The sequence below is a fragment of the Salarias fasciatus genome, chromosome 7, assembly GCF_902148845.1.
Source record: "Salarias fasciatus chromosome 7, fSalaFa1.1, whole genome shotgun sequence".
In the NCBI taxonomy this organism is placed as follows: domain Eukaryota; kingdom Metazoa; phylum Chordata; class Actinopteri; order Blenniiformes; family Blenniidae; genus Salarias; species Salarias fasciatus.
Window position 1 is genome coordinate 30686929 of NC_043751.1, and position 27058 is coordinate 30713986.

Genomic DNA, 27058 nt, shown 5'->3' on the forward strand with positions numbered 1-27058 from the left:
CATCAATGCGTCAGAGATGCTTCAAAACTTTCACCAGCAGTGGATCTGTGAGCCTGATGTGTTTTAGTGTCAGTCCAGCCACCTATGGCCTCCTTCTTCACCTCCTCCTCCTCCTCCTCCTCCTCCCTGCATCCACCCCCCTGTGCCCATGGCGACTCGTCACCTCCACATTCAGACACTCCTCATTACCATGCAACCCACCCTGCTGGCTCACACACTCACTCACACACTCACACACTCACACACTCATGCCCTTAAAAGGCGTTTTTCTGCTGCCTGCTGTTTCTGCACGAGGCCCCTCATCTGCCTCCATCTGCTGCTGTCTGCCCTCTACCTGCTGGACCGGGGAACTGCACCCCCTCCTCCTCTTTCTGTCTGCAGGTGCAGTGGCAATTTTTTTTTCTTTCTTTCTTTTAAAGGAGCATAACAGAGACGATAGGAAAGAAAAGTGATCAGTTTGGATTATCTTAGCTACATTAACATCGACTTGATAGGCTGGTTCCATCTGTTCTCTCCTTTTCTGTCCTCCATCGTCTGACCCCAGCCAGGAGGGCAGAACGCCTCCTCCTCTGAGTCTGGCTCTGCAGAACGTCTCCTTTGACTTCGCTTGTTTTTAGTTTATGGTCATTTTTGCAGTTTATGTTCATCTTTAGAGGCTCTCTTCCGCAATCTTCAGTCCCTGAGTTCATTTTGTAAATGATCTGTCATGTTTTGTTCCCTTCACTTTCATTTTGTGTCTCTTTGACATCGTTTTCATGTCATTTCGATGTTTTTATTCTCCTCATTATAGTTTTTCTTTTGTCTCATTTGCTGCTCCACATCACTTTGTGTTTCTTTGTGTTTTCGCTTTTGTGCTCCTTGTGGTGATTTTTGTTTAGTTTGGTTGATTTTCAGTCATCAAAGATGCTTCGTGCTTTGTATTAAGTTACAACAGTATTTGTCTGTAAATGCAAACTGAAGCCACAGGTGAACAGAAAAGCTTCTTTCTTTCAGAACGGTTTGTAGCATGTTCACATGCACAGTTTTGTTTTGTTCCTCGCTCTGTACATTGTTGCATCTTTAGGGACCGAGCCCGAGGCCACCTTGCCTGAGGGCAAGGCCTATATTGTTCTTCGTTCTCTGTACATTGTTGCATCTTTTTACAGTAATATCGTTCATTTCTGAGGATCTTTATGTGACTTACTGTTTCTGTTGTTGTTTTGGGTCAAACTGTTGATTCCTTCTTTGTTTTCATGAGTCTCAGGAGTGAATTTGTGTGTGAATTTGTGAAACTTTGAGTTTCTGTGATGTAACTTTGCGTCACTTTGGGATTCATTTGCATCTCCATGTGATGGTTTTGCATTTCCGTCTGACCTCTAAAGCTTCCTCTTTGTATTGTCTCCCTGAGCACATTCAAATCAGAACGTGATGTGCTGGAAAGGTCAAGATTACCCAGATTTGAGTTCACATTTTTAATATTATACCAGAGAGAAAAGTTCAACTTTAACTTATAAAGAATCTGTATTGACATAGAAAGACTTAAGTGTTTTCTCATTTGCCGTTGTGTTTTGCACCTCAGGGCCACCGTACCTATTACACGACAATATTTCAAGTGAAAACAGTTTTGCAATTTTTTTTCCCCAGAAACATTTCGTGTTTACACCGCAATGTTGGGAAAAACGTGTCTATGAGATGATTGTGAGATGATTTTCCATATTAATATGAATTAAATACACAACTTCTGCCAGTCAGGCAAGATAAACAAATAATTGCTCAGAGTAGTCATTGCAAAAGCTGCATATGACCTATTCTTCTTAAATCTGTCTATAATAGAACAGAATAGAAATGATATACCTGTATTAGCAGGATAGATTTTATGGGTAAGTGGATGGAATAAATGGAATATCTTCAACAAATATGCTCCAATATAAGCAACACTGGGTCAAGTCAAGTTGTGCTTCTGATAAATCTATTTTTATTCACAGACAGATTTTTCCTTCAAGCGTTTCTGTTGTGATTAAACAGTCGAGTTTTTAATCAACCTGATGTTCCTGAACGTACCTCTGTTCATGACGTCATAAAATTCCCGCCCTCTGACTACTGCAGCCAATCAGTGTGGAGCATCTGATGTCGTTGGAGTCATCTGATTGGCTGTTTTCATTGTGTATGTCAGGTGACCTTCCAGCACGGGATGTATTGTTGTCTTCTTCTCAGCTGATGCTGGTTTGCGGATGATCTCTGTCTGATTGAAAATGTGAGTAAAATCCAAAGTTTTGTGATTTACCTTCAAAGCGCAGCATGTTTCCTTTCCGTTCGCTGCGTCTGAAGGTTTCATATGTGTTTTTTTCTGCGGGGAACTGGGCCGAAGTGACAGGCGGTTAGCATTAGCTTAGCTTCCTGGTAGCTCCACAGTGGGTTCAGGTCGGGACGCTGACAGTCATCAGGGTTTGGGGTTAACTCTAATCCTAATCCAGACCCAACGGTCTGACCCAAATTCTCCCTTTGTAATGAACCAGTTAAATAGCGAACAATTTGATGTCATTTAGACAATTTTTTTATTAAAGGAAAAACAATATAGGTAGTAATTTTCACTGGTTAATACGTTTTATGTATCTTATCTTAATTTTTACACTTTTAATTCCGTCTTTTCAGGCTGGGAAATTTAATATGAGATGTATGCAATTCCTTGCTTTTACTTTATTATGTGTTTTAATTCTTTTTTTAGACTATATTTTCATTTGATAATGTTGCTTTTCTGCTTCTTCTGTTTCTGGGGACTTTTTACTGTAGTAATTCACTTTTTTGTTTATAATATGGATTATTTCAATGTTTATCTTCGATATCGAATAATTTTTGACTAGTTTCAAAAACATCTTGTCTGATTATGTTATTTTTCCTTCATTAATTGAAGCTGAAGTCTGCTGAAGGCTCTTCATTTTTGATTTGGATGCCCATCTGCTCTTCTCTCACTGTTACGTGATGCTTGCTGATCAGTCGTCTTGTTTCTGACCGCAGAGCATCATGGGTAACACGGAGAGCGTGGTGGTGCAGAAGCGGCTGGAGTGGTTCCACCCTGACGAGCGGCCGGCGGTCGAGGCGGTGTTCGACCGGCTGACGGGAGGGGGGAAGGGGAGGACTGTGACACTGGATGTGCTGCAGGTATGTGGGGAGGAGGGGGAGGCGGGTTGATCATTCTGACCGACCGCCGGGTCTGTGGCCCGCAGGCCTCCTTGGGCTCCGTGGCGCCGGACTCCATGGTGAGGAGGGTCTTCAGGTGTCTGTGCAGCATCGATCCGGACTCGGCGGCCCCGGGGAAGACGCCTCACCCCCCCGCCGCCGCCTCGTCGGGGGCCGGGCGGGAGCAGCTCCTCGTCTTCCTCGCCGACATGCTGCGTGGAACCGCCGAGGAACGGGCGCCTCTCGTCATGACCATGTCCCAGCATGCAACGGGGCCGGCGACGGAATATGTCACGCGTGAGCAGGTGGAAGAGGTGAGAGCATCTCTTATGTCAAAGTCAGCTTTATTTCTATGTCATCTGAAGCGACTCATGACCAAAGTGCTTCACAGTGCAAAAATAGAAGAGGAACAACAAAGAGGAAGAGAGAGAGAGAGAGCGAGAGCTGGTCAGCTGACCTCCGGGCTCTGGACGGCTGATGGACTTTAACAAGGTCTGATAAATAATCTGGATCCAGCCCGTTCAGCAACTTAAAAACAAGTAAAAGAATCTTTAAATCAATCCTGAACCAAACCAGAAGCCGGTGGAGAGAGGAAAGCTCCGGCGTTACGTTCTGCCGGTTCTTTGTTCCAGTTAGGAGACGAGCTGCTGCGTTCTGGACCAGCTGCAGGCGGGTCGGTTCAGACTGGTCCACGCCGACACACAGGGAGTCACAATAATCCATGAGCGATGAGATGAAAGCCTGAGCGGCTTTTTCTAGATCAGACCTGCTGGGATATGGCTGGACTTTAGTGAGGAGCCGAGGCTGGAAGAAGCTGGTCTTCAGCACTGAGGACCTGGACCAGGTCAGGGAGCTGGAGAGACCTGGACCAGGTCAGGGGGCTGGAGAGACCTGGACCAGGTCAGGGAGCTGGAGAGACCTGGACCAGGTCAGGGGGCTGGAGAGACCTGGACCAGGTCAGGGAGCTGGAGAGACCTGGACCAGGTCAGGGAGCTGGAGAGACCTGGACCAGGTCAGGGAGCTGGAGAGACCTGGACCAGGTCAGGGAGCTGGAGAGACCTGGACCAGGTCAGGGCGACCAAACACAGGACCTTTAAAGGTGCTGTAGGCAGGATTTTGCTAGTCAATGCTAATTTTTCTGTGTTTTCTTTGGATTAAATGTTAGAGTATCCATTGATAATCCTTTAGGAGTGTAGCATAACTGCACTACCGTGAGGGCGCAGCGTTTCCATCTGTCTCTGTTCTGAGCTGAAAAGGAATCTCGACAGCTCCAGGTATCTTTGACCAATCAGAAGAGCCCTGAGGCTCTAACCGTGATTGGTCGAGGGGCGTTCGTCACACGTTCTTGTGGGAGGGGCTTAACTTGCGTAGGGGTGTGATGTCAGAGAAAACAGGACAGGATTGGCTGTGCTGGGTTTCAAATCGCCATCTTGCTTAGGTAACCCTAAGCAAGATGGCGGAGATGCGAAATCCTGCCTACAGCACCTTTAAAGGCAGCTACAGCGGCACATCGTCAGCAAAGCAGTGGAAGGAGACGATCCCACTAGGAGCATATGGAGGGAAAACAGTAGCGGGACCCCACAGGTTAGAGGGACAACTGAGGAGGAAAACTGCCCCAACTGTACGCAGTAGGACCAAAACCAGTCCAGAGCAGAGCCTTTAATGCCCCCATGGTGCTGGAGGGGGAGCAGGAGGAGGGACGCTGCTGTCCGATCCAGCAGGACTGAAACGGCAGCATCAAGGTTTAAAAACAGATCATTAAATACTTTTAAAACCAGACTGATACCCCTCACCAGAGTTGGCCTGTTTTAAACACTCTCACAGTTGGTTCGGAACAACCTTTTCTAAAACCTTAGAAATAAAAGGCAGTTTAGAAATTGGCCTGAAGTTAGACGGAACCAGGTTTTTCTTCTTTAAAAGAGGACGGAACTCGTCCAGAGATCAGACACAGGTTAATAAGAACCTGAACTAAAGACCCGACTGAGCTGAAGACCTTTTGAAACAGAGCAGCTGGAGGCTGTCAGACGACGGCTGGCAGGACGGAGGTGATCAAACACTGATTTCATTACTGTACTGGATCCTGTTTGGTAGTTTTCTTTCGTCTTACTGGTTTTTACTGTCCTCCTCCTCCTCCTCCTCCTCCTCTTCCTCCTCCTCCTCCTGCTCTCTGTACAGTTTGTGAAGGACCTGGTCTCGGCTGTAGTCCAGGTCCTGGTCCACAGCGGTCGTCTGCAGGGCTGGCAGCCCGACAGGATGGGAGACGTTTCCTCTGGAGTCAAACATCTGGCAGAACAGCTGTGCTCCGAACTCAAGACTGCAGGTAGAAACACTCACAGATGCAGCTCCTCCTCTTCCTCCTCCTCCTCTTCCTCCTCTTCCTCCTCCTCTCCTCTTCCTCCTCCTCCTCCTCTTCTTCCTCCTCCTCTCCTCTTCCTCCTCCTCTTCCTCTTCTTCTTCCTCCTCCTCCTCCTCTTCCTCTTCTTCTTCCTCCTCCTCCTCCTCTTCCTCTTCTTCTTCCTCCTCCTCCTCCTCTTCCTCCTCCTCTCTTCCTCCTCCTCCTCTTCTTCCTCCTCCTCCTCTTCCTCCTCCTCCTCCTCTTCTTTCTCCTCCTCCTCCTCCTCATCCTCTTCCTCCTCCTCCTCCTCCTCTCTCCCCAGACGGGCGCTGTGACTCCTCCTCGCTGGAGGACTGGCTCTTCAGGGTGTCCCAGGTGTCCCAGTACCTGGAGCTGCTGGTGTCCGAGGGTCTGAAGGTGTCTCTGGGGCGGCCCCCCCCCACGCTGCTCCCCCCCTGCAGGGAGACGCCCTGGCAGGAGGCCTCGTGCCTCCTGGACCTCCCCACCCTCATGTTCCTGGCTCCTCAGGTCAGAGCAGAACCAGGAAGTCCGGCTGGCCGTCGTGTCGGCCGCCGCTTGACGGACCGGGGTTTGTGATCCTGTGTTCCTGCAGCTCCCGGACGGCCACGGCGCCCCCTGGAGGCTGGTCTTCTCCACCCAGCTGCACGGAGAGAGCTTCACCCGCATGCTGGACGGCCTGATGAGGAAGGGCCCCACGCTGCTGCTGGTCCGGGACACCAAGGGCCACGTGTTCGGGGGCTTCGCCTCCCACAGCTGGGAGCTCAAACCGCAGTTCCAGGGTGAGAACACGCCGCTCCCTCTATCTCTGTTTTTATTTCTTCCCACTTCAGCTTCATGTTCTACCATCCTTTAAATATTTAGAATTTTAGTGAAGTTTAGTTCATGTAATTCAGTCTCATTTTATCGTACATGTTTCTAAAGTTAATCATAAAGCAAATTTTTACGACATTTAATCAATTATTTACATTTTTATGGTAAAAATTTCCTTTTTTGATACAAAATTGTTTATTGGTTTTTTTTATGCATTTTTTGGAAGTGTGGGTTTGTTGACTTTATCATAATCTTTCTTTGCTCATAATGTAATTGTAATTCTTATTTATTTATAATTGTTTTGTGTTTTATCAGGCATCATAATTTATGGGATATTTATTCTTTTCTCATTAAATTTAAATCGATCTTTTTATTTTTTAAACCTTATTTTTGTTTATTATTTTTAAATAATTAAAAGAGCTAAAAAGAAGAATTTGCCAGGTTAAATCACTTGATTTATTTATTTTACCTCAAAGCAGTATTTTAAAATTATACAGTTGAATTGTGCTGAAATAACAGATAAACGACGTCTTCATTTTGAAGAAGTGGCTTTCCAGTGAAGAGAAGCAGCATGTGGCTCAGTTTCCCATCACTGCTATTTGAATATCTGTGTGTGTGTGTGTGTGTGTGTCTGTGTGTGTCTGTCTGTGCCTGTGTGTGTGTGTGTGTGTGTGTGTGTGTAGGTGACTCCAGATGCTTCCTGTTCTCAGTGTCTCCCCAGCTGAGGGTTTACTCCGCCACAGGATACAACGAGCACTACATGTATCTGAACCAGCACCAGCAGACCATGCCCAACGGACTGGTGAGCACGGCGCCACCTGCAGCTCGTCCTGCAGCTCCGCCCACAGACCCGCAGAGACCCGCAGAGTCGCCAATCACTGCTGCACCAAAATTTAAAAACACTAAAATATCTATATTGCTCTATATTACGCATTTATTCAAAGGTCCCGTTTACACAGCAGCGCGGTGAAAATGGCATCTGTTTCCATGGAAACGGCAAAAACGATGTAGTTTTCATGTCGGGCCACTAGTTGGTGCTGCAGTTTGTTTTTGTAATGAAACCACACACACATGCTGCAGAGAACAACACACTGTCAACATGAACGCTGGAGAACACGGAGAACCTTACAGTCTACACAGGAACAATAGAGAACAGGGACGTTGCCACGGAGATGGAGGTGAAGCGCTTTCGAGAAGTTGCTGTTGCCTCTGTTTCCATTGTGACAGGGCGTTTGCAGAAAGTTAATTTTCCTCCCGTTTCCATGGACACAGAACTTTTTCAAAAAGTTTCGTTCCCCCAATTTTTAAGGAGACGGAGTTGGAGCACTTTCGTGAAGTTGCATATTTATCCATTTCCAAGGAGAAGGATTGTTTTCAAAGAGTTTCGATTTCCTTTTTTCCTTGGAAATGGACCATTTTTGAAATGTTGCGTTTTCCCCCATTTCCACAGATATTATGCAACATTTCAAAAAGTTGTGTATCCTCCGTTTCCATGGAGATGAAGTATTTACAAGAAGTTGCATTTTTCCTGCGTCCACATAGACGGAGTGCTGTCGAAAAGTTGCGTTTTCACCGTTGTCGTGTAGACGGGGCCGAAGTCGTTCTTCTATTTGTCACTTCTGACAAACACTTCACATGAAGAGAAAAAAAAGACTGGTTTCTGCTGTTATTTCACCAGAACGTTGTCAAACAGTGACCCCTGGTGGTAGAACACGGTCCTGTTTGAAATCCCAGAAGCAGCTGACTGAGCGATTTCCTGGGGAGACGCTGAGTGTGTGCGTGTGTGTGTGTGTGTGTGTGTGTGTGTGTGTGTCTCAGGGCATGGGGGGGCAGCACGACTACTTCGGCCTCTGGCTGGACTGCGACTTCGGCCGCGGCCACAGCCGCGCCCGGCCCCGCTGCACCACCTACGGCAGCCCGCAGCTGTCAGCGGACGAGGACTTCGGCCTGGACCGGGTGGAGGTGTGGGCGGTGGGGAAGCCCCCCGAGCCGGAGGAGGTGAGGGCCGGACCGGGCCGGACCACACGCCTTCCCAACGCCGCGTAACGCCGCTATCTGTCACCTCCTCCACTTCCTGTTCAGATGCTCGTCAGGCGTGAAACCGGCTCTCACACACGCACACACACTCATTTGCATGGCCCAGCTGTTTCCCCCGTCACTCTGAGCTCTGTGTTGCAGGGGGAGGAGGAGGGGGGCAAGAGGAGCATCCTGGACGCGGATCTGGAGGCCCAGGCCCTCATGGAGATGACGGGGAAGACCCTGCACAGCCAGGGCCTCCGGGAGCCGGAGGAGGACATGGACCAGTAGGGGCGGGGCGACGCCAGAGCCCGTTCTCTCTCCTCGCCGCAGACCGAGGTGGGTTTTCACACGGCGTGAGCTGAAGGGGCGCTCGCCGACGTCGCACCGTCCCGTCAGGACGGCGCCGGAACCAGAGTTCTTCCTCTATGGTCCTCAGTAAACTCTTCCTCTGCACATGCTCAGTAGACGGACACTAAGAACCACGTCTCCCTCCGGAGGCTCAAGACTCCCGGTCCAGATTCTCACCCTGATCCTCAGGAGGTGAAGAGACTTGAATGCTGTGAACTAATTAAAGTGTTTGTGATCATTTCATCGTGTATGGAAACAAATGTGGGCCAAAAATCAGTCGATCAATCTGACTTCTCAATCGGAGCGGCGCAGGAGCGAGACGCCGCTGAACTGGATCTCTGTGATGCACACTTTGTGTCCTGTAAAGCAAGTCAAGTCTTTGTAACTGGACAAAGCTCATGGGTTTTGTCTCCCACTTTGTGAACTTTGATTTTGTGTTGAGAATTTTAACTCCGTTCACCGTTGTAATAAAGAACCTAGTTTCAAGGGTTCTGGGCTCGCTTCCACCGCCTGCTGGCGAGCTGCGACGCTGCGTTTTCCCGCGCTGATGGTGTCCCACGTTGATGACATCATCAGCGCGACGGAGCACGGCGAGGTAAACGATGCACAAGAGTCCCCGTTACCTGTGGACGAATCTCCTCTTCCCCACGGATCAAGAGAAGCTCTCTGGTCTCGCTGTCTTCCAGCGCTGGGTCATGTTGAAGGAAAGCTCACGCTGTGTCCAGAAACAACAACTAGCGCGCTAACGTAGCCGCGCTACGGTGACGTCATCACGTAAATTACCGCGTCGACCCGGGTCTGCCGTTCACACTCAAGCCGAGCTTTGGCCCGTATTTGCTTCCATAATCGTGTGTGCTGTCGGTACGAAGACGGTTCTGTGGATTCTGTGTGTTTGAGTAAGTTTCCGTGTTTGTTCTGAGGACTCGGCAGGTCAGTGGTGGATCGCTTCACGTTCAATAAAGTACGATCTGAACCATCTGCAGCTCTGGTCTCTCTCTGTTTGAAGGGTTTCCTCCGGCGCACTAGGTGGCAGCAGGGAGTCAGTTTACTGATCCTCAGGCTCTCCTCACTCCCACTCCTCAGGCAGCAGCTCCTGGTTAGCTGGTTAGCTTTCTCTTTAATCAGTACGAACCATCCACGTTAACTGAATGACTCAACAGCTGCTGTCTGCTTTTTTGCTTAATTGTTTCATGTTAAAAGTTGAAGAAAACTGTTTTTAATGCTCCTCGCATTTAAAAACTGCAGAACAGCGAATTCTCGTGTCACCTTGTGGACCAAAGAGCTTTTCTCCCCATTTCCATGGAGACAAAGTCAGAGCGTTTTCAAAAAGATGCATTTCCCCCGTTTCCATATAGACTGGAGTCAGAACATTTTCAACAAGTTCCACCTCCGGCAAAAACTCTTTTCTTGACAAAGCTCCGACTCCACCTCCATGGAAACAGGGAGAAAACACACATTTTCAAAAATGCTCTTGTTTTGTATTCATGAAAATTTGGGAAAGGCAACTTTTTGAAAATGCTTCCGCACCGTCTCCTTGGAAACGGGGGAAATAGAACTTTTTGAAAACACCCACCCGATCTGCGTGAACGCTGAGTAGCTCCAGCTTTTCTGAACCGCTGCCTGCTCGTGAAACTAGGAAAACAGAACTTTGTCCTGGTCCCGGCGGTTTTAGAGCCGACCGTCGCCGTGGTAACAGTCCCACCTGGCTGTTATCTGCTGTCATGTAAATCCTCCAGACAGGCCAAACATGCAAATCTGAGATCTGATCTCGGAACAGAAGAACACTCACTCTCGTGTTCAAGGGAATATTTAAAGCAGCGGACGTAGCGGATTCAAACAGTTACACCTACACACACTTCCTCTTTCCAACACGGAGGAGTTAAACACAATCAATAGATTAAAAAAGGATATTTACTAAATCAGACGTAGCTTTTGAAGTGGACAGACTTATTTAATATATTCTATATAGTTTCTTGAACATTTCAGTGTAAATGTTTGAAATTGGCCGTTTTCCGGTGAAGCTCCTGTAGGTTTAGCCTCCCTTGAAGTGAGAACACAGTGTTTTCAAGTGCAAAAACAAAACACCAGAAGGATGTTTTCAGGTAAAATGTTGTCACGAGGTAAACAAGAGGTATTCACACGCTTTCTCAGTGTTCTGTGAAACAAATTAAAATTGTGGTGGAGAATTTCCGTCTCAGATGAATGAAGTCGTTTCATTCTCTGTAATTAAAGGGGAAGGGCTCCTGAAGGCATCATATGGAAAACACCTCAGAAAATATGCAAATTATTCAAATATTACAACATTAACTTACATTAACAGGAAAGAAATTCATCATATGACACTAAACTAAGACCAGTTTAGAAACAATGATGTGACTGAAGGACGCAAACTGCTGAAAATAGTGAAACGACTGGAAACGTTAAACTGGTTTGAACTGCATTCCTGCCTTTAAATATGCTCTTATTGATCAGTAATTACAGGTCAGCGGCTCCTGAAGGCATCATAATAAATATGACATATTAATCAACTACTGAGAAAATTGAAACTAAAACTGTGTTTTTCCTTTAGAAATAAATCCTGTTTTTCTTTTAAGGCCAGACAGCGTCTTGCTGCTGCCACCGTCTTGCCTCTCCTGGACTACGGTGATGTTGTGTACAGGAATGCATCGGCTCGCTCTCTGACTGTTGGATTCTGTATATCATGGAGCACTGAGGTTCATAACCAGCTGTAAACCACTCACACTACTCCAATGCCAACCTATCATCACTATCCCAGCGCAGAACCATGCACTGGTATATATTTATTTATAAATCCATCCTGGGCCTGCTGCCTTCTTACCTCTCTAAGTACTTGTCACCTTCTCGGTCGCCACAGTCTCCGTTCATTAGAATATTTAACCTTCACCGTCCCTTCTGTTCGTACTGAACTTGGAAAAAAGGCTTTTTCATTCTCCGCCCCTTCAACCTGGAACAAGCTACAAAGTGAACTGAAGCTCTCCAGCTTGATTCCTCTTGGTGAATTCAGAAATGGATTAGGAAGGATAAGGAAGCCTGTCAGCAGGGGATTGCTCATGTTTTTAATGTTTTAATATTATGACTGGTGGTTTAATTGCTTCATCTTAGTGTTTGTATGTTTTAATGTTTAATTTTTTTTTGTATGTCTGATATTTATTTGCTGCTGCACAGGTCTCTCTTGCAAATGAGACCCTGGGTCTCAAAGGGATAACCTGTATAAATAAAGGTAATAAAATAAAATAAAAAAAATAAACACAATCAATAAAGACGCGAAATATTCAAATATTACAATATAAACCTGCAGCTAACAGAAAAACAGACAAGATATGACACCAAAATAGAACAAAAGACCAATTTAGAAACACAATGTCTCAAGACAACGCAGACTATTGGAAATAAAACTGAAATTTAGTTCAAATGGCTGAAAATGCTAATTAAACATGTTCAGACTGCTGTCCTGGTTCCAATAGGGTCTTATTGATCAGTAATTAAAGGTGAGGGGTCCCTGAAGGCATCTTCTGAGAAAAACACCATCAAAAAGATGCAACACGTGAAAAATGTCACTGAAGACTTGGAAATAACAAAAACAGACAAGTATCATGACATCCCATGAGTGGATTTTTAAAATTTCGGATGTTTTTGTCTTGAAAATGTACATTTAGCGCGCACTTTTACGCGCCTGCTCCTCAAATTGGCTAAATTGGCTGTGACGCGCAGCCCGCGTGCACGTGCTCAGGTGTGTACAGACTCCGTCTGCCTCTCTCTCTCTCCCCGGCACACACACACACGCGCTGTGTGAGATGTGTGTGTGTGTGTGTGTCGCTCCGTCCTTCTTCCGGATTAGTTTGTCACTTTTACTTCCTTGTGCGCCTCTTTAGAGGAACTGACCGTTTGTCAACACTCTTCATCGGCGCGCGGCTCTCCTCCTCCTCCTCCTCCTCCTCCTCCTCCTCCGCGGCCATGCGCGGATAATAGACCGGCACGCGGACGGAGGCCCGGGCAGCAGCGGGGCTCAGGCTGCCTTTTTTCTGCACCAGCCAGGTAGGAGAGCGGGCGGTTCTCTGGTTGTTCGGAGCGGCTCCGGTGTCCGCGGCGCGGCGCGGCTTCACAGGGAAATCCGCTTTTTCACTGCAGCAGCAGCAGCAGGGTGGAGGAGGGGGTGGAGGTGGAGCAGGGGGGCTTCATCACTCTATAAACAGTTATATCTCCCTGTCAAACTGCAGAGACAGTGAATACCCCGCTGGAGGCAGGGGAGCTGCCCTCGCCGGGAGTCTGTGGAGGGTCCGCGGTGAGTTTCACTCTGGTTTTCGGTAGTTTTGTCTCATCGCTTGTTAAGTTTTGCACATTATTGGGTTTTTTTTTTTTCTAACAACGTCTTTTATTGTAGTTCAGTGGCTTATTGGGACATTTTGTCAGGTATTCGATGTTATTTGATAATTTTGTTGAAATAATTTCCAAACTTTTGATCGTTTTTGGAGTGTTTTCTCACATGATGCGTTCAGGAGCCCCTCAACTGTAATTATTGATCAATGAAGTCTTAATTGACTGCAGAAAACCGGTTTGAACCAGTTAAATTTGGCATTTTCAGTCATTTTATATGACTTTTAGGCTCTTTTTTGTAGTTTTGGTAGCTTTTGCTGCATGATTCTGTTTCTAAGTTGGTAACTTCAATGTGTTTGAAGCCTTTGTTGCATAATTCGTGTCTTCATGATAGTATTTTCTCAGATGATGCCTTCAGGAGCAGCAGTCTTTAATTACCCTTCAATAAGCTGCTAATTGTTCAACCCTCCACTCAGTTTTTTGGTAGTTTTGTTACATTGTTAAGTTTTACACGGTATCGTTTTTCCTAATTACCTCTCATGTTGTATTTTAGTGGCTTTTTGGGACATTTTGTCCAATATTTGATAATTCTGTTGCAATAATTTGCATACTTTTGATCTTTTGTGAACGTTTTCTGATATGATGCCTTCAGGAGCTCCTCGCCTTTAATTATTGATCAATAAATCCTTGAACTAGTTTACTTTGGCATTTTAAGTCATTTTACATGACTTTATGTGTCTTTATTTGGTGCTCTGTGTAGGTTTGCTGCACGGTTGTGATTCTAAGTTGGTAATTTTTGGCACTTTAATGTGTTTGAAGCCTTTGTTGCATAATTCCTGTCTTTATGATGGTATTTTCTCAGATGATGCCTTCAGGAGCCCCTTGCCTTTCATTACATATCAATAAGCTGTGAATTAAAACCAGGAGATCCATTTGAAACCAATTTAATTTTGAAATATCAGATATCTCAACATGAGTTTCACTCTTGGTAGATGTGTACGGTTTTCAATGCACGAAACTCTTGAAAAACTAAATGAAATAGGAGTGTGTGGTGGTGTGTGTCAGTGTTTTACACTCAAAATAAGGCAGAAAAAACATCAGATTTAACCAGTATTTGTGGTTTGTAGTTTGTGGTTAACTTATTAGGGGGCCAAGCCACGGATGGCCCGGGAGCGCGTATGCATCGCATACGCGTTCCCAGGCCAGCCAGGCTGGGAACCCTATTGTATTTGGTCGGATTTTTATTATTATTATTATTATTATTATTTTTATTTTTCCGTGTGTAAAAGTCCCGCTGCAGCCCAAACCGTACATGGGAGGGCGGTGCAACTTGGTGGCTTGGTCCCAAACCATGGTCCGACGGAATACGCAAAAAATAAAATGAGTCCGCCAGCAGGTGGCGCTATAGGCCTCATAAACGCGTTTTGGTCTGTAACTCCCAGCCCGTGTGTCGCACATTCAAAAAACTTATATCCTCAGATTCTCTGAGTCAAACTAAATCACCTGGGATAGGCCACGCCCATTTCCGCCTAGAGTTTTTTTTCGGTAGATCGCAAAAACTGAAAAACATAATTTTGCGAACTCCGTACAGGGGCTTTGTCCGATCCGCGTGAAAAGCAGCACATAAAGTCTTCAGAAGGTTCTGACCTTAAGTTATCAAAAGAATTTTGCTACGTTAAAATATGCGGAAACTGTTTTTGACTAAACTTTAGTAGCTAGCTAGCTAAACACAAAGTTTCACAGATCTTGGTCATAATAAATGCAAACGCCACCAGACTTGAGATGCTTGGTTGCCATGTGACTGTGAGTGGATTACCCCAATACCGCGAGCACTGGCCACTAGGTGGCGCTGTAAAGATGGGAAATTTATATCTCCTAAACGGCATGACCGATGCTTACTAAACTTGGTAGGTATGATCCTAATTCACTCCTGAGGTAATATCTTGAAGTTAATCTTGATTGGTCAAAGTGGGCGTGGCCTATTAATGGTGTCCAACTGCAGCCCCAACCGTACATGGGAGGGCATTGCAATTGAGTGGGAAGGTTCAGAACCTTGAAGCAACCCACTCCGCTAAAAACCAATTTCATCGTCCACTAGGTGGCGCTATAAGCCACGCAAACGCGTTTTGGGCTATAACTCCCACGCCATATGTCGCACATTCCAAAAACTTACGTACTCTAATTCCCTGAGTAGAACTGAATCATTTGGGCCAGGCCACGCCGATTTTTGTCTTTAGTTGTTTTCGCTAGATAGCAAAAACCAAAAAACATACTTTTCCGAACTCCGTCTAGGGGCTTTGTCCGATCTGCATGAAAAGCAGCAGATAAAGTCTTCAGTAGGGTCTGACCTAAAGTTATCAAAAGAATTTTGCTATGACAAAATATGCGCAACGTGGGCTTGACTACACTTTGCCAGCTGGTTAGCTAAACACAAGGCTTCACAGATCTTGGTCATAATAAATGCTAACACCACCAGACTTGAGATGCTTGGTTGCCATGTGACTGTAGATCTATCAGCCCATTTTGGTGAACATTGGGCACTAGGTGGCGCCATAACTCATGAATATGCGTTTTGGGCTATAACTCCCACGCCATATGTCGCACATGCCAAAAACTTACATCTTCTAATTCCCTGAGTAGAACTGAATCATTTGGGCTAGGCCACGCCCATTTATGTCTTTAGTTGTTTTCGCGAGATAGCAAAAACCAAAAAACATACTTTTCTGAACTCCGTCTGGGGGCTTTGTCCGATCTGCATGAAAAGCAGCAGATAAAGTCTTCAGTAGGGTCTGGCCTTATGTTATCAAAAGAATTTTGCTACGACAAAATATGCGTAATGTGGGCTTGACTAAACTTTACCAGCTAGCAAGCTAAACACAAGGCTTCACAGATCTTGGTCATAATAAATGCTAACACCACCAGACTTGAGATGCTTGGTTGTCATATGACTGTGGGTCTATCAGCCCATTTTGGTGAACATTGGCCACTAGGTGGCGCTATAACTCATGAAAACGCATTTTGACCCTTAATTTTTAATTTTCAAATCACATCTTCTTAAACTTGATGTCGACATGTTCCATTAGCACAGTGGCATCATGGGACATAGGCCATGCCCACTTCTGCTACTAAATCACTAAAAAAAGGGGAATAAACAGGCATAGTTCATTTAGGGGTATAACCAGTAAAGGTGTAGTAACCAACAGTCGCCACATGGTGGAGTTTACTGTTTGTGAGCAGTACCTGTGGTGAAAGGAGGCTTTGTCTGTGTGAACTGAGAGATTGCAAATGAACAACTTCATGAATCTTTTTGTGACAAAGAAGTATTTGGTCCAATAGGCTCTATTCACAACTCAACCACTTCATGAACTTCAGGAGGCTCCTTGTTTCCTGTCTTTCGTGACAGGATGAGCTGATTAATACAGGTGTCAGAAGTTGTTACAGAGCTCAGACACACCTGCATTAATCAGCTTTTCCTATCATGAAAGACAGGAAACAAGGAAAATCCTTAAGTTCAGGAAGGGGTGAAGTTGTGTATAGAGTACATCACTCTATCAGAGCAAAATCAGAGTTGTAGAAATGACTGGAAAGTCAAGAGAGCCATGACATTATATTCTTTACAAGTGCATGTAACACTCTGACATCAACTGTATTGTGTTTACAATGTCATACTGTCTTTTTTCACTGACAATATTAAAAACAACCTGTGTGTCTGCTCAGTGACCTGACATGCCTAAAACCAAGCAGCAACTCATGGTGGGAACTTGGTGTCTGAAAGACGGACGTAAACGGCATGATCTCTGAGTAATTTACTCTTTTCAAAGCAGTTTCTGTATGGTTAAAACATCAGAGTTCTCAACACTGAACTCACTTCACTTCTGTCTGATTCAGCCAGAGGCTGTGCGTTAACTTTGGTCAAAATTGGCGAAAAGGGAGGCGCAGCAAACAGAGACATCAAGTGACGTGAAAGTTGATCAGAGTTGCACTACGTATGGTGAGCGTGACGTGGGCCTTGCTGGTGGGGGTTAGACGTCGGCTCGTGTCCCGACGCCCGCCCCGAGCCCGGGGTCCCTCGTGGCGAGATTCTAAGGGCTCCGCTGAGTCCGGGGTCCGAGTCGCGCCGGAGGCTTGGCCCCCTATGAGCACTGCTTGCAGTTCTAGTTAGGGGGCCAAGCCACGGATGGCCCGGGAGCGCGTATGCATCGCATACGCGTTCCCAGGCCAGCCAGGCTGGGAACCCTATTGTATTTGGTCGGATTTTTATTATTATTATTATTATTATTATTTTTATTTTTCCGTGTGTAAAAGTCCCGCTGCAGCCCAAACCGTACATGGGAGGGCGGTGCAACTTGGTGGCTTGGTCCCAAACCATGGTCCGACGGAGGACGCAAAAAATCAAACGAGTCCGCCACTAGGTGGCGCTATAGGCCACATAAACGCGTTTTGGTCCATAACTCCCAAACCGTTTGTCGCACATTCAAAAAACTTATGTCCTCAGATTCCCTGAGTAGAGCTGAATCACGTGGGCTAGGCCCCGCCCATTTCCGCCTAGAGTTTTTTTTCGCTAGATCGCAAAAACTGAAAAACATACTTTTGCGAACTCCGTACAGGGGCTTTGTCCGATCCGCGTGAAAAGCAGCACATAAAGTCTTCAGAAGGGTCTGACCTTAAGTTATCAAAAGAATTTTGCTACGTTAAAATATGCGGAAACTGTTTTTGACTAAACTTTAGTAGCTAGCTAGCTAAACACAAAGTTTCACAGATCTTGGTCATAATAAATGCAAACGCCACCAAACTTGAGATCCTTGGTTGCCATGTGACTGTGGGTGGATTAACCCAATACCGCGAGCACTGGCCACTAGGTGGCGCTGTAAAGATGGGAAATTTATATCTCCTAAACGGCATGACCGATGCTTACTAAACTTGGTAGGTATGATCCTAATTCACTCCTGAGGTAATATCTTGAAGTTAATCTTGATTAGTCAAAGTGGGCGTGGCCTATTAATGGTGTCCAACTGCAGCCCCAACCGTACATGGGAGGGCATTGCAATTGAGTGGGAAGGTTCAGAACCTTGACGCAACCCACTACGCTAAAAATCAATTTCATCGTCCACTAGGTGGCGCTATAAGCCATGCAAACGCGTTTTGGGCTATAACTCCCACGCCATATGTCGCACATTCCAAAAACTTACGTGCTCTAATTCCCTGAGTAGAACTGAATCATTTGGGCTAGGCCACGCCCATTTATGTCTTTAGTTGTTTTCGCTAGATAGCAAAAACCAAAAAACATACTTTTCCGAACTCCGTCTAGGGGCTTTGTCCGATCTGCATGAAAAGCAGCAGATAAAGTCTTCAGTAGGGTCTGACCTAAAGTTATCAAAAGAATTTTGCTACGTCGAAATGTACGCATCGTGGGCTTGACTAACATATGCCAGCTAGCTAGCTAAACACACGGCTTCACAGATCTTGGTCATAATAAATGCTAACACCACCAGACTTGAGATGCTTGGTTGCCATGTGACTGTGAGTCTATAAGCCCATTTTGGTGAACATTGGGCACTAGGTGGCGCCATAACTCATGAATACGCGTTTTGGGCTATAACTCCCACGCCATATGTCGCACATTCCAAAAACTTACATCTTCGAATTCCCTGAGTAGAACTGAATCATTTGGGCTAGGCCACGCCCATTTATGTCTTTAGTTGTTTTCGCGAGATAGCAAAAACCAAAAAACATACTTTTCCGAACTCCGTCTGGGGGCTTTGTCCGATCTGCATGAAAAGCAGCAGATAAAGTCTTCAGTAGGGTCTGACCTTACGTTATCAAAAGAATTTTGCTACGACAAAATATGCGTAATGTGGGCTTGACTAAACTTTACCAGCTAGCTAGCTAAACACAAGGCTTCACAGATCTTGGTCATAATAAATGCTAACACCACCAGACTTGAGATGCTTGGTTGTCATATGACTGTGGGTCTATCAGCCCATTTTGGTGAACATTGGCCACTAGGTGGCGCTATAACTCATGAAAACGCATTTTGACCCGTAATTTTTACCTTTCAAATCACATCTTCTTAAACTTGATGTCGACATGTTCCATTAGCACAGTGGCATCATGGGACATAGGCCATGCCCACTTCTGCTACTAAATCACTAAAAAAAGGGGAATAAACAGGCATAGTTCATTTAGGGGTATAACCAGTAAAGGTGTAGTAACCAACAGTCGCCACATGGTGGAGTTTATTGTTTGTGAGCAGTGTCTGTGGTGAAAGCAGGCTTTCTCTGTGTGAACTGAGAGATTGCAAATGAACAACTTCATGAATGTTTTTGTGACAAAGAAGTATTTGGTCCAATAGGCTCTATTCACAACTCAAACACTTCCTGAACTTCAGCAGGCTCCTTGTTTCCTGTCTTTCGTGATAGGATGAGCTGATTAATACAGGTGTGTCTGAAGTTGTTACAGAGGTCAGACACACCTGCATTAATCAGCTTTTCCTACCATGAAAGACAGGAAACAAGGAAAATCCTGAAGTTCAGGAAGGGGTGAAGTTGTGTATAGAGTCCATCACTCTATCAGAGCAAAATCAGAGTTGTAGAAATGACTGGAAAGTCAAGAGAGCCATGACATTATATTCTTTACAAGTGCATGTAACACTCTGACCTCAACTGTATTGTGTTTACAATGTCAGACTGTCTTTTTTCACTGACAGTATTAAAAACAGCCTGTGTGTCTACTCAGTGACCTGACATGACTAAAACCAAGCAGCAACTCATGGTAGGAACTTGGTGTCTGAAAGACGGACGGAAACGGCATGATCTCTGAGTAATTTACTCTTTTCAAAGCAGTTTCTGTGTGGTTAAAACATCAGAGTTCTCAACACTGAACTCGATTCACTTCTGTCTGATTCAGCCAGAGGCTGTGCGTTAACTTTGGTCAAAATTGGGGAAAAGGGGGGCGCAGTAAACAGAGACATCAAGTGACGTGAAAGTTGATCAGAGTTGCACTGCGTATGGTGAGCGTGACGTGGGCCTTGCTGGCGGGGGTTAGACGTCGGCTCCTGTCCCGACGCACGCCCCGAGCCCGGGGTCCCTCGTGGCGAGCTTCTGAGGGCTCCGCTGTGTCCGGGGTCCGAGTTGCGCCGGAGGCTTGGCCCCCTATGAGCACTGCTTGCAGTTCTAGTTATTATTGTTATTTTTTTTTTTTAGATTTTTCTTTAAAAATAATACAGTATAAGCATTTCAACTTCACAACATAATTCAATCTCTTTTCCTTTCCCTCAGTTGTATATAAACTTTTACAATCCTACAAAAACAACACAAGATATAAAAAAAAAACAGATAACAATCATATATAAAACGAACAACACCCACTCCACAGCACAAGGTTATGGGTATGGCTCCCAGCCAGAGGAGAGATGGCAGTATTTTGATGTAAAGCAGCAGCAGTAAAGGCAGTATCGTTCCCGTCTTTTGCTGAAGGTAGCTTCCTGAAGTCCTAATGACAGTGTGATCTGCTCCATTTGATAAATTTCCCAGACTTTTTGAATCCCTATAATTGTATGAGGGCGGTTGTGGTTTCAACCATGTGATGGTTCAAGGCAGCAGCGGTTAGAATATTTCATATTTAAAATGTCTAATGATTATTTTTCATTTCAATTCTCCCGAAGTTTTCACATCAGTAACCAGGTGTGTCTCGAGACAACATTCTGTTAATCATCCTGAGAATTGTCCATACTTGCCTCTGCCTTCCATCTCCCGCTTATTTCTAATGAGTCATGTTGAATAGAATAGATAAGAGTATATTATATAGTTTAGAGATCATTTTCTTTCCTTCGTCTGTAGTTTGTATGTCTAGTAGATATTATTCTTATTCTAGGGGTAATTTGCAGGTTTAGTTCATGTTTTTGTGAGTTGAGTATGATTCGATCTGAACGCGTTGTGTTTTGCCACATTTCCAGTTTGGGGTCCTTTTTTGGTGAGTTAATCATTTAATTTTAGTCCTCTTTTTTTTTTTTTTTTTTTTTGTTATTTCTGAAAGTTTTCGTGAAGCTTTTACGGCTTTGATGAAGGGACGCCTTCATGGCCACAGTTCCAGAACCAGACTGCTCCGGGTGATGTGTTTAAATTCAGGTCATTTTCACATTACTGTCTGTGCTATTTTGTGGTATTTTGAGATTTTTTTGTTGTGTATATTAATGTCATATATTACATTTATTGTGATGCATTCAGATTCTCTTGTCTCTTTTTATCCACATTGTTGTGGCTCGTTTTGGTCTTCTCAGATATTTTGACAATCATTTCTAATATATATGTGTCTTTTGATGGATTTGTGTACATCAACACTTGGTTGTTCTTTCAATGGTTCTTTCAGTTTTGAACCAGTTTTTCTTAGTTTTTGTGTCCTTCCTTCCTTCCTTCCTTCCTTCCTTCCTTCCTTCCTTCCTTCCTTTGTGTTCTCATTTGGTCCTCCCGATTATTGATCAGACGTTGCTGTTTTGCTTTTATTTGGCCTGTTTTGTTGCTGTTTTTGTCCTGTGGAGAATTCAGTGCCATGGAACTGGAACGACTTGCACGACTTGAGCTACAGACGCATTAATTCGTTTTCATTTTGAAAGTGTGTCTTGAGCCTCCTGGTTGTTTTTGTCATAGTGTGTGCTACACTTCGTCGCATAATTGCCTAACTAGCACAGTCAGGATGGCCGAGCGGTCTAAGGCGCTGCGTTCAGGTCGCAGTCTCCCCTGGAGGCGTGGGTTCGAATCCCACTTCTGACAGAGAGCTTTTGAACTTGATGTGCAGTCGTCGGGACACATTACCCAGCTGGTCATGTGACTGCCTGCAGTAAAGGTGGAATGTTATTGGGTTCAGGAGTGTCTGTTGCGAATCTCCGGAGGAAAACATTGTTCTGATTGCTCATGGTCGGTGGAACTGCACTTTATTTGGACTGCATTGAGCACGCTCACTGCCGTATTTCTGCCGTCAATGCCCGAGTGTTTCCAGAACCTCGCCTATTCCCCCTGTTTCTCTAGAGAATGTGGTGGGCCTTCGATTTCTTCGTCATCCTCTTCCCGGTGATTTTAACCTGACTTCCTTATCCTCCAACATTCAGCCTGCTTCTGTTGAACAAGGAAGAGTAAAACCCGATGAAGTGGTCTGAAATGCCAACTCCTTTCCCATGACCCTGACAACACATGAAGTTGACAAATGAGGCCCCGTGGTTTCATTCTGTTAGCCGTAACTGGGGGGTACAGTCAGGATGGCCGAGCGGTCTAAGGCGCTGCGTTCAGGTCGCAGTCTCCCCTGGAGGCGTGGGTTCGAATCCCACTTCTGACAGAGACCTTTTGAACTTATCCTTCATGTGTGAAATGGAATCTGACACTTCTGTGTAAAGGCTCGTCCATGCTTCACATGTACACGTTTCCGTGTCCACGCACCACCGATGCCCGTGCGCTTTCTCCCGTACTCTCGAGAAGCTTTTCCGGCTCTACAGACTGTTTATCTGCTCCTTTATTACAGATTATGCAGAGAAGATTAAGCACATACATTGTCAGTACACTCGTTAAGTATTAAAGTTTATTTAGCCTTTTTTTCCTGTTTCTGAATCGCGGGGGCGGCGCCGGAGCGATTAGTTACTTTCACTTCTGTCTGCAGACCTTCTCCTCCCTCCAGACAGAGTCTCTCTGTCTTTCCACGAGTTTTTCACTCTTTCGGTGTCTTTAAGTGGAGCCATCAGGCTGGAGCTCCGTCTACTTTTACTTTTACCGTCATGTTTTGTTGGCTGTGGCGCTCTGGCGCATGCGTAGACTGCCACGATCTGCGCGCAAAGCGGTCTCAAATGCTGGCTGCTGCGCGGACGTCCGCGGATCGGTCTGCGCGGACCCTAGCGGACAGGAATTCGTGACGATTTTTACATCACGCGGACATGTGAAGCATGGACGGACCTTAAGACTTGGGACTGTGCTAGCTTCAACACAGTCCGGCCGACCCCACCAAAGCCCCTTTCACACTGGCCAAAAAACCCGTTTAAACCCGCTAATCATCGGCTCCTCGTGGCAGTGTGAAAGGGTTAATCGGCATTTTGACCCGGGTTTTTAACGGCTTGGCTTCTATCGGCTTTTAGTGGGAGGGGCAAAAGGGAGTGTGAGAGGCAGACTCGGGTCGATGCGGTAATTTACGTGATGACGTCAACGTAGCGCGGCTACGTTAGCGCGCTTGTTGTTTTTAGGCAAAGCTTGAGATATCCTTTGTCAAGATAGCGAGATCAAAGAGCTTCTCTTGGTCCGTGGGGCGTGTTCCGCTCATTGTTTGCTTTCGTTTTGCTCCGTCGTGCTGGTGATGTCATCAACGTGTGACACCATCAGTGGGAAAACGCAGCGTCGCAGGTCGCCAGCAGGCGGTTAGACCCGGGTCTGCAGGCGGTGGGAATGGAGTCAAAAGCCGATTGTTATCGGGTCAAAAACACAGTTCGACCTGCTAGTTGCAGTGGGAAAGCGGTACAAGTGTCTGTGTAGGGAGAGAGAGAGTTCATAGACTACAAGAGAGACAGTGGTTAATAACACGTAGTAGTGAAACATGTCGAGTGAGAAAGGAGAGAAGTGAAGTGAAACTGGAAGCCCGGGGTTAAGCAAACTGTTTGCACCCATTGGATCCGGGGTGTCTCGACCGGTCAATAGATCAGCTGTTTTGATTGATGCCAAGTTAGGAAGATTTTGCAGTCATTGGGTCCAGGTTGTCTCTTAGATCAATGGATCAGCCGTTGATTGATCCTCCAGCAGACCAGCACTCCGAGAACCAAGTGTTCTCCTGGGACCACATGGGACCGACAGCCTGGCTGTTCAGAGCTTTATAGGTTAAAAGAAATATTTTAGATTCTATTCTAGATTTAACAGGAAGCCAGTGAAGACACGATAATATTGATGTGATCTCTCCTGCTGGTTCTCGTCAGAACTCTTGCTGCTGCATTTTAAGTCAGCTGAAGACTTTTTTTTCGGAAAATACAGATCAGTGGAAATGAGGCAGTCCTGTACTGTACCGTATTTAAAATGATTTCAAAAACGAGAAAGTACCTCTGAAATAGAAAGTCTCATTTGAAACTGTTATGTAACGAAGGAGTTCACACTCTGCCGCTGGCGGGTTCTCTCACACTCACACTTTAAATAGCGGTGAAGAGGTTTCCAGGCTCCAGTTTCCCCTTTCAGGGACTCCACTGAGAGGCGGAAGGCCAGCTGCCCACAGTCAGGATGGCCGAGCGGTCTAAGGCGCTGCGTTCAGGTCGCAGTCTCCCCTGGAGGCGTGGGTTCGAATCCCACTTCTGACAGACAGCTTTTAGACTTGACTTGTGGAATGAAGTCTGATCTGTACTCACGTGTTGCCCGTAGGATGGAGCCTCACCACAGTCCGACCCTGATAAGTGGTCTGGAGAGGCTGTATTTCTCAAAAATTAGTTCACTCCCAAAACCTTAGTAGTCCTGTAAATAGTAATTGTCTTTTTGTCACTAGTATATCACTTTACTTTTAATCAGCTATCCTCTGTGGTACCCGACGGTCCAGCGGCTCCACGGTGTCGGTGTTGAAGGTTTTCATGCACGGTTTTCAGAGATGTTCCAATTCCGATACCAGTATTGGAAATTGCGCCGATACTGCTGAAAATGCTGGTATCGGTATCGGCGAGTCCTGGAGTCCAGGCACCGATCCGATACCATGCCTTTAATTAAATTAGTAATCTATTTACGGGTCAATTACGTTAGCTATGTTAGCTCCTTTAGCTCCGTTAGCACTGACACTTCTTCTTCTGTAATATTTTACGGCAGCTTGCATCCTGTTGGTTGCACTACCGCCATCTGCTGGTCGTTAGCTCTGACACAGTTCTTTGCCACGCCAATGTGCTGCAACTTGCTGTTCTTGAGAAGAAGAAGAATGGATCAGGTGACTGACGTAAAGCGCTCGTTAAAGAAGCCTATCTTTTTGTTTAGAGTGCAGCTTCTGCTCTTTGGATTTTTATTTTTTGAATGTAACTTCATAGGTTGGTTTTGGACTGTAACATTTTGGAAAGTAATCTTTTAAGTTGCTGTTGAACTATTTTTTTAACTGTTCTATTTAAATGCCCTGTTCATTTTACTATGTTATGTTTGCACTGTAATTAAAAAAAAACCTAGCTTTGTTTATTAAGTTACTGATGCACTACTGTTAATTATACAGTTTTATCTAAATGACTTCATTTAACAATATTGTCTGCACTTCAATTTCAAAATGCAACAACATATATTTCTAGATTTATTTAAGTTGTCGTTGCACTACTGTTTCATATTATTCTATCTAAATTCCCTTTAATTTAAAAATATTGGGGCTGTACTTTAAATGATTGAAAATATTCCTAGATTGATTTAGTTCAATTATATTTGCACTGCTGTTTTTTATACTGTTCTATTTAAAAATAAATGGCTTGAATTTGCTGTATCGATTCATGTTTTAGAGGGTTTAACCTGAGCCAGGCCTCACCCCCGTGATGATCATGTGACAGTCCTGCAGGCGAGGCATGGTATTATTTTATAAAATACTGGTATCGGATCGGTACTCGGTATCGGCCGATACCCACAGTAAAAGTATCGGAATTGGTATCGGGAGCAAAAAATGCTATCGGAACATCTCTAACGGCTTTAGTGCAGCCATGGAATGAGACTTGAGCTTCACGGAACTTTCATTTAACGCATTTTGCTGTTTCATTTTCAGCGAAATATTACCAAATTTTGGAAACTGGGAAGTATGTATTTAGCTTCTTTCATTCACATTCTCGTGCATATTTTCGTTGTTCTGTTCCCGTGCAGGATGTAAAGAGTGACCAATACTGCCCCCCCAGGTTCCTGTAGAGCACTGCAGGGACAGATGAACACAAAGGAGTAAGCGTGTGATTTTACCATACAGCAGTTTACAAGATCACGTGAAGGATCGCGTCAAATAATGCCGTTTTCTTAGCACAAAAGCTTTCTGTCAGAAGTGGGATTCGAACCCACGCCTCCAGGGGAGACTGCGACCTGAACGCAGCGCCTTAGACCGCTCGGCCATCCTGACTGAATTAGTCTATACGCAAGCTTTTTAGTGCAGCAGGTTTTTTCACCATTGGTATGTAAATTGTAGAAACACCAGGAATTAGACGCTCAGCGGGGGAGGGGTGAGGACTCCAACATGTCCTTAGAAATCACGTGGTCTGTGGAGGCATCCGGTCGGCAAAAAGCTTTGTCAACAGTGCAGCTGACAACACGTGTCTTTGTTGCGTTACATGAATGAAACCTGTCTCCCGATGGCAATAACATGTATAGTCGTTGGATTCACGAATTGACCTAAGGTGCGGCCCGAAATTTCACCGTATTTCACTTCTCTGGCTGACCGCGGATTCCTCGTCGCTGGCGACCTGACTGCTAGAGACCTGGCTGGAGAGCAAACAAACGCTGATCAACAACAGCAAAAGTTCTGCTTCAGATGAAGCACCAATAAAATATGAATTCTAATGCTGAGAAATCCCAAGTTTTAGCCATGGAGTTTGGATGCTTTGTAATACTTTACCCAAAGTATTGTCTTAGATAGTTTATTTGCTCCTGAAATCTGCGCGCAGATCTCTGAACTCAGCACAAGGTTGACGGTGAGATTACATGTTGAGCATGCTATAGGGTTGCACGATATACACACCACTGTCCATAACCAACGTATAACACAGTCTGTCTTTAAGACACAAATATGTGAAATGCAAAGTAAATTATTTAAAAAAAAATTCTCTCATACTATATTCCTCCTTTCCATACTGTCAATTGTTGACAAAGCTAATATGCTAACAACCTCCTGACGCGAGTGGCTAGGCTAGTATGCTAACAGTGGACTGATGCGACTGTAAATACTCAATAACGTAACACCGCTCATCGTCAAAACAACATTTATGATTCTATCGTAGACGATGTCTATCGCGCAGCGCTAGCGTGCTATAGACCATGCTCACACCGGGCAGTAACTTGTGTCAGGTGAATTGTGGAGTCCTGAAGACAGATACGA

At 45.3% G+C, this 27058-nt stretch overlaps 2 protein-coding genes and 4 non-coding genes across 7 annotated transcripts in view; 5 read left to right on the forward strand and 1 right to left on the reverse strand.

The window, feature by feature from the left end:
• Window positions 1-271: 271 nt before the first annotated feature.
• Window positions 272-9666, forward strand: meak7 (MTOR associated protein, eak-7 homolog). The gene is made up of 10 exons (XM_030096089.1): window positions 272-381; window positions 2153-2233; window positions 2995-3138; window positions 3204-3470; window positions 5332-5476; window positions 5814-6019; window positions 6105-6291; window positions 7006-7124; window positions 8141-8320; window positions 8501-9666. Exons 3-10 carry the CDS (start codon window positions 3001-3003, stop codon window positions 8627-8629), a joined length of 1371 nt encoding a protein of 456 aa, XP_029951949.1. The 5' UTR covers window positions 272-381; window positions 2153-2233; window positions 2995-3000; the 3' UTR covers window positions 8630-9666.
• A 2913-nt stretch (window positions 9667-12579) lies between these two features.
• plcg2 (phospholipase C, gamma 2) overlaps window positions 12580-27058 on the forward strand; it is a 40091-nt gene continuing 25612 nt past the window's right edge. Inside the window, exons 1-2 of one of the 2 annotated variants that reach the window (XM_030096082.1) lie at window positions 12580-12745; window positions 12928-12992. The gene's annotated coding sequence lies outside the window, so the exon portion shown is untranslated. The remainder of the gene's footprint in view (window positions 12746-12927; window positions 12993-27058) is intronic. The other variant, XM_030096083.1, reaches the window with a different exon arrangement.
• trnal-cag (transfer RNA leucine (anticodon CAG)) lies at window positions 21710-21792 on the forward strand. Its single transcript has one exon. It is a non-coding gene; the product is annotated as a tRNA-Leu (tRNA).
• On the forward strand, window positions 22269-22351 carry trnal-cag (transfer RNA leucine (anticodon CAG)). Its single transcript has one exon. It is a non-coding gene; the product is annotated as a tRNA-Leu (tRNA).
• On the forward strand, window positions 24253-24335 carry trnal-cag (transfer RNA leucine (anticodon CAG)). Its single transcript has one exon. It is a non-coding gene; the product is annotated as a tRNA-Leu (tRNA).
• Window positions 26004-26086, reverse strand: trnal-cag (transfer RNA leucine (anticodon CAG)). Its single transcript has one exon. It is a non-coding gene; the product is annotated as a tRNA-Leu (tRNA).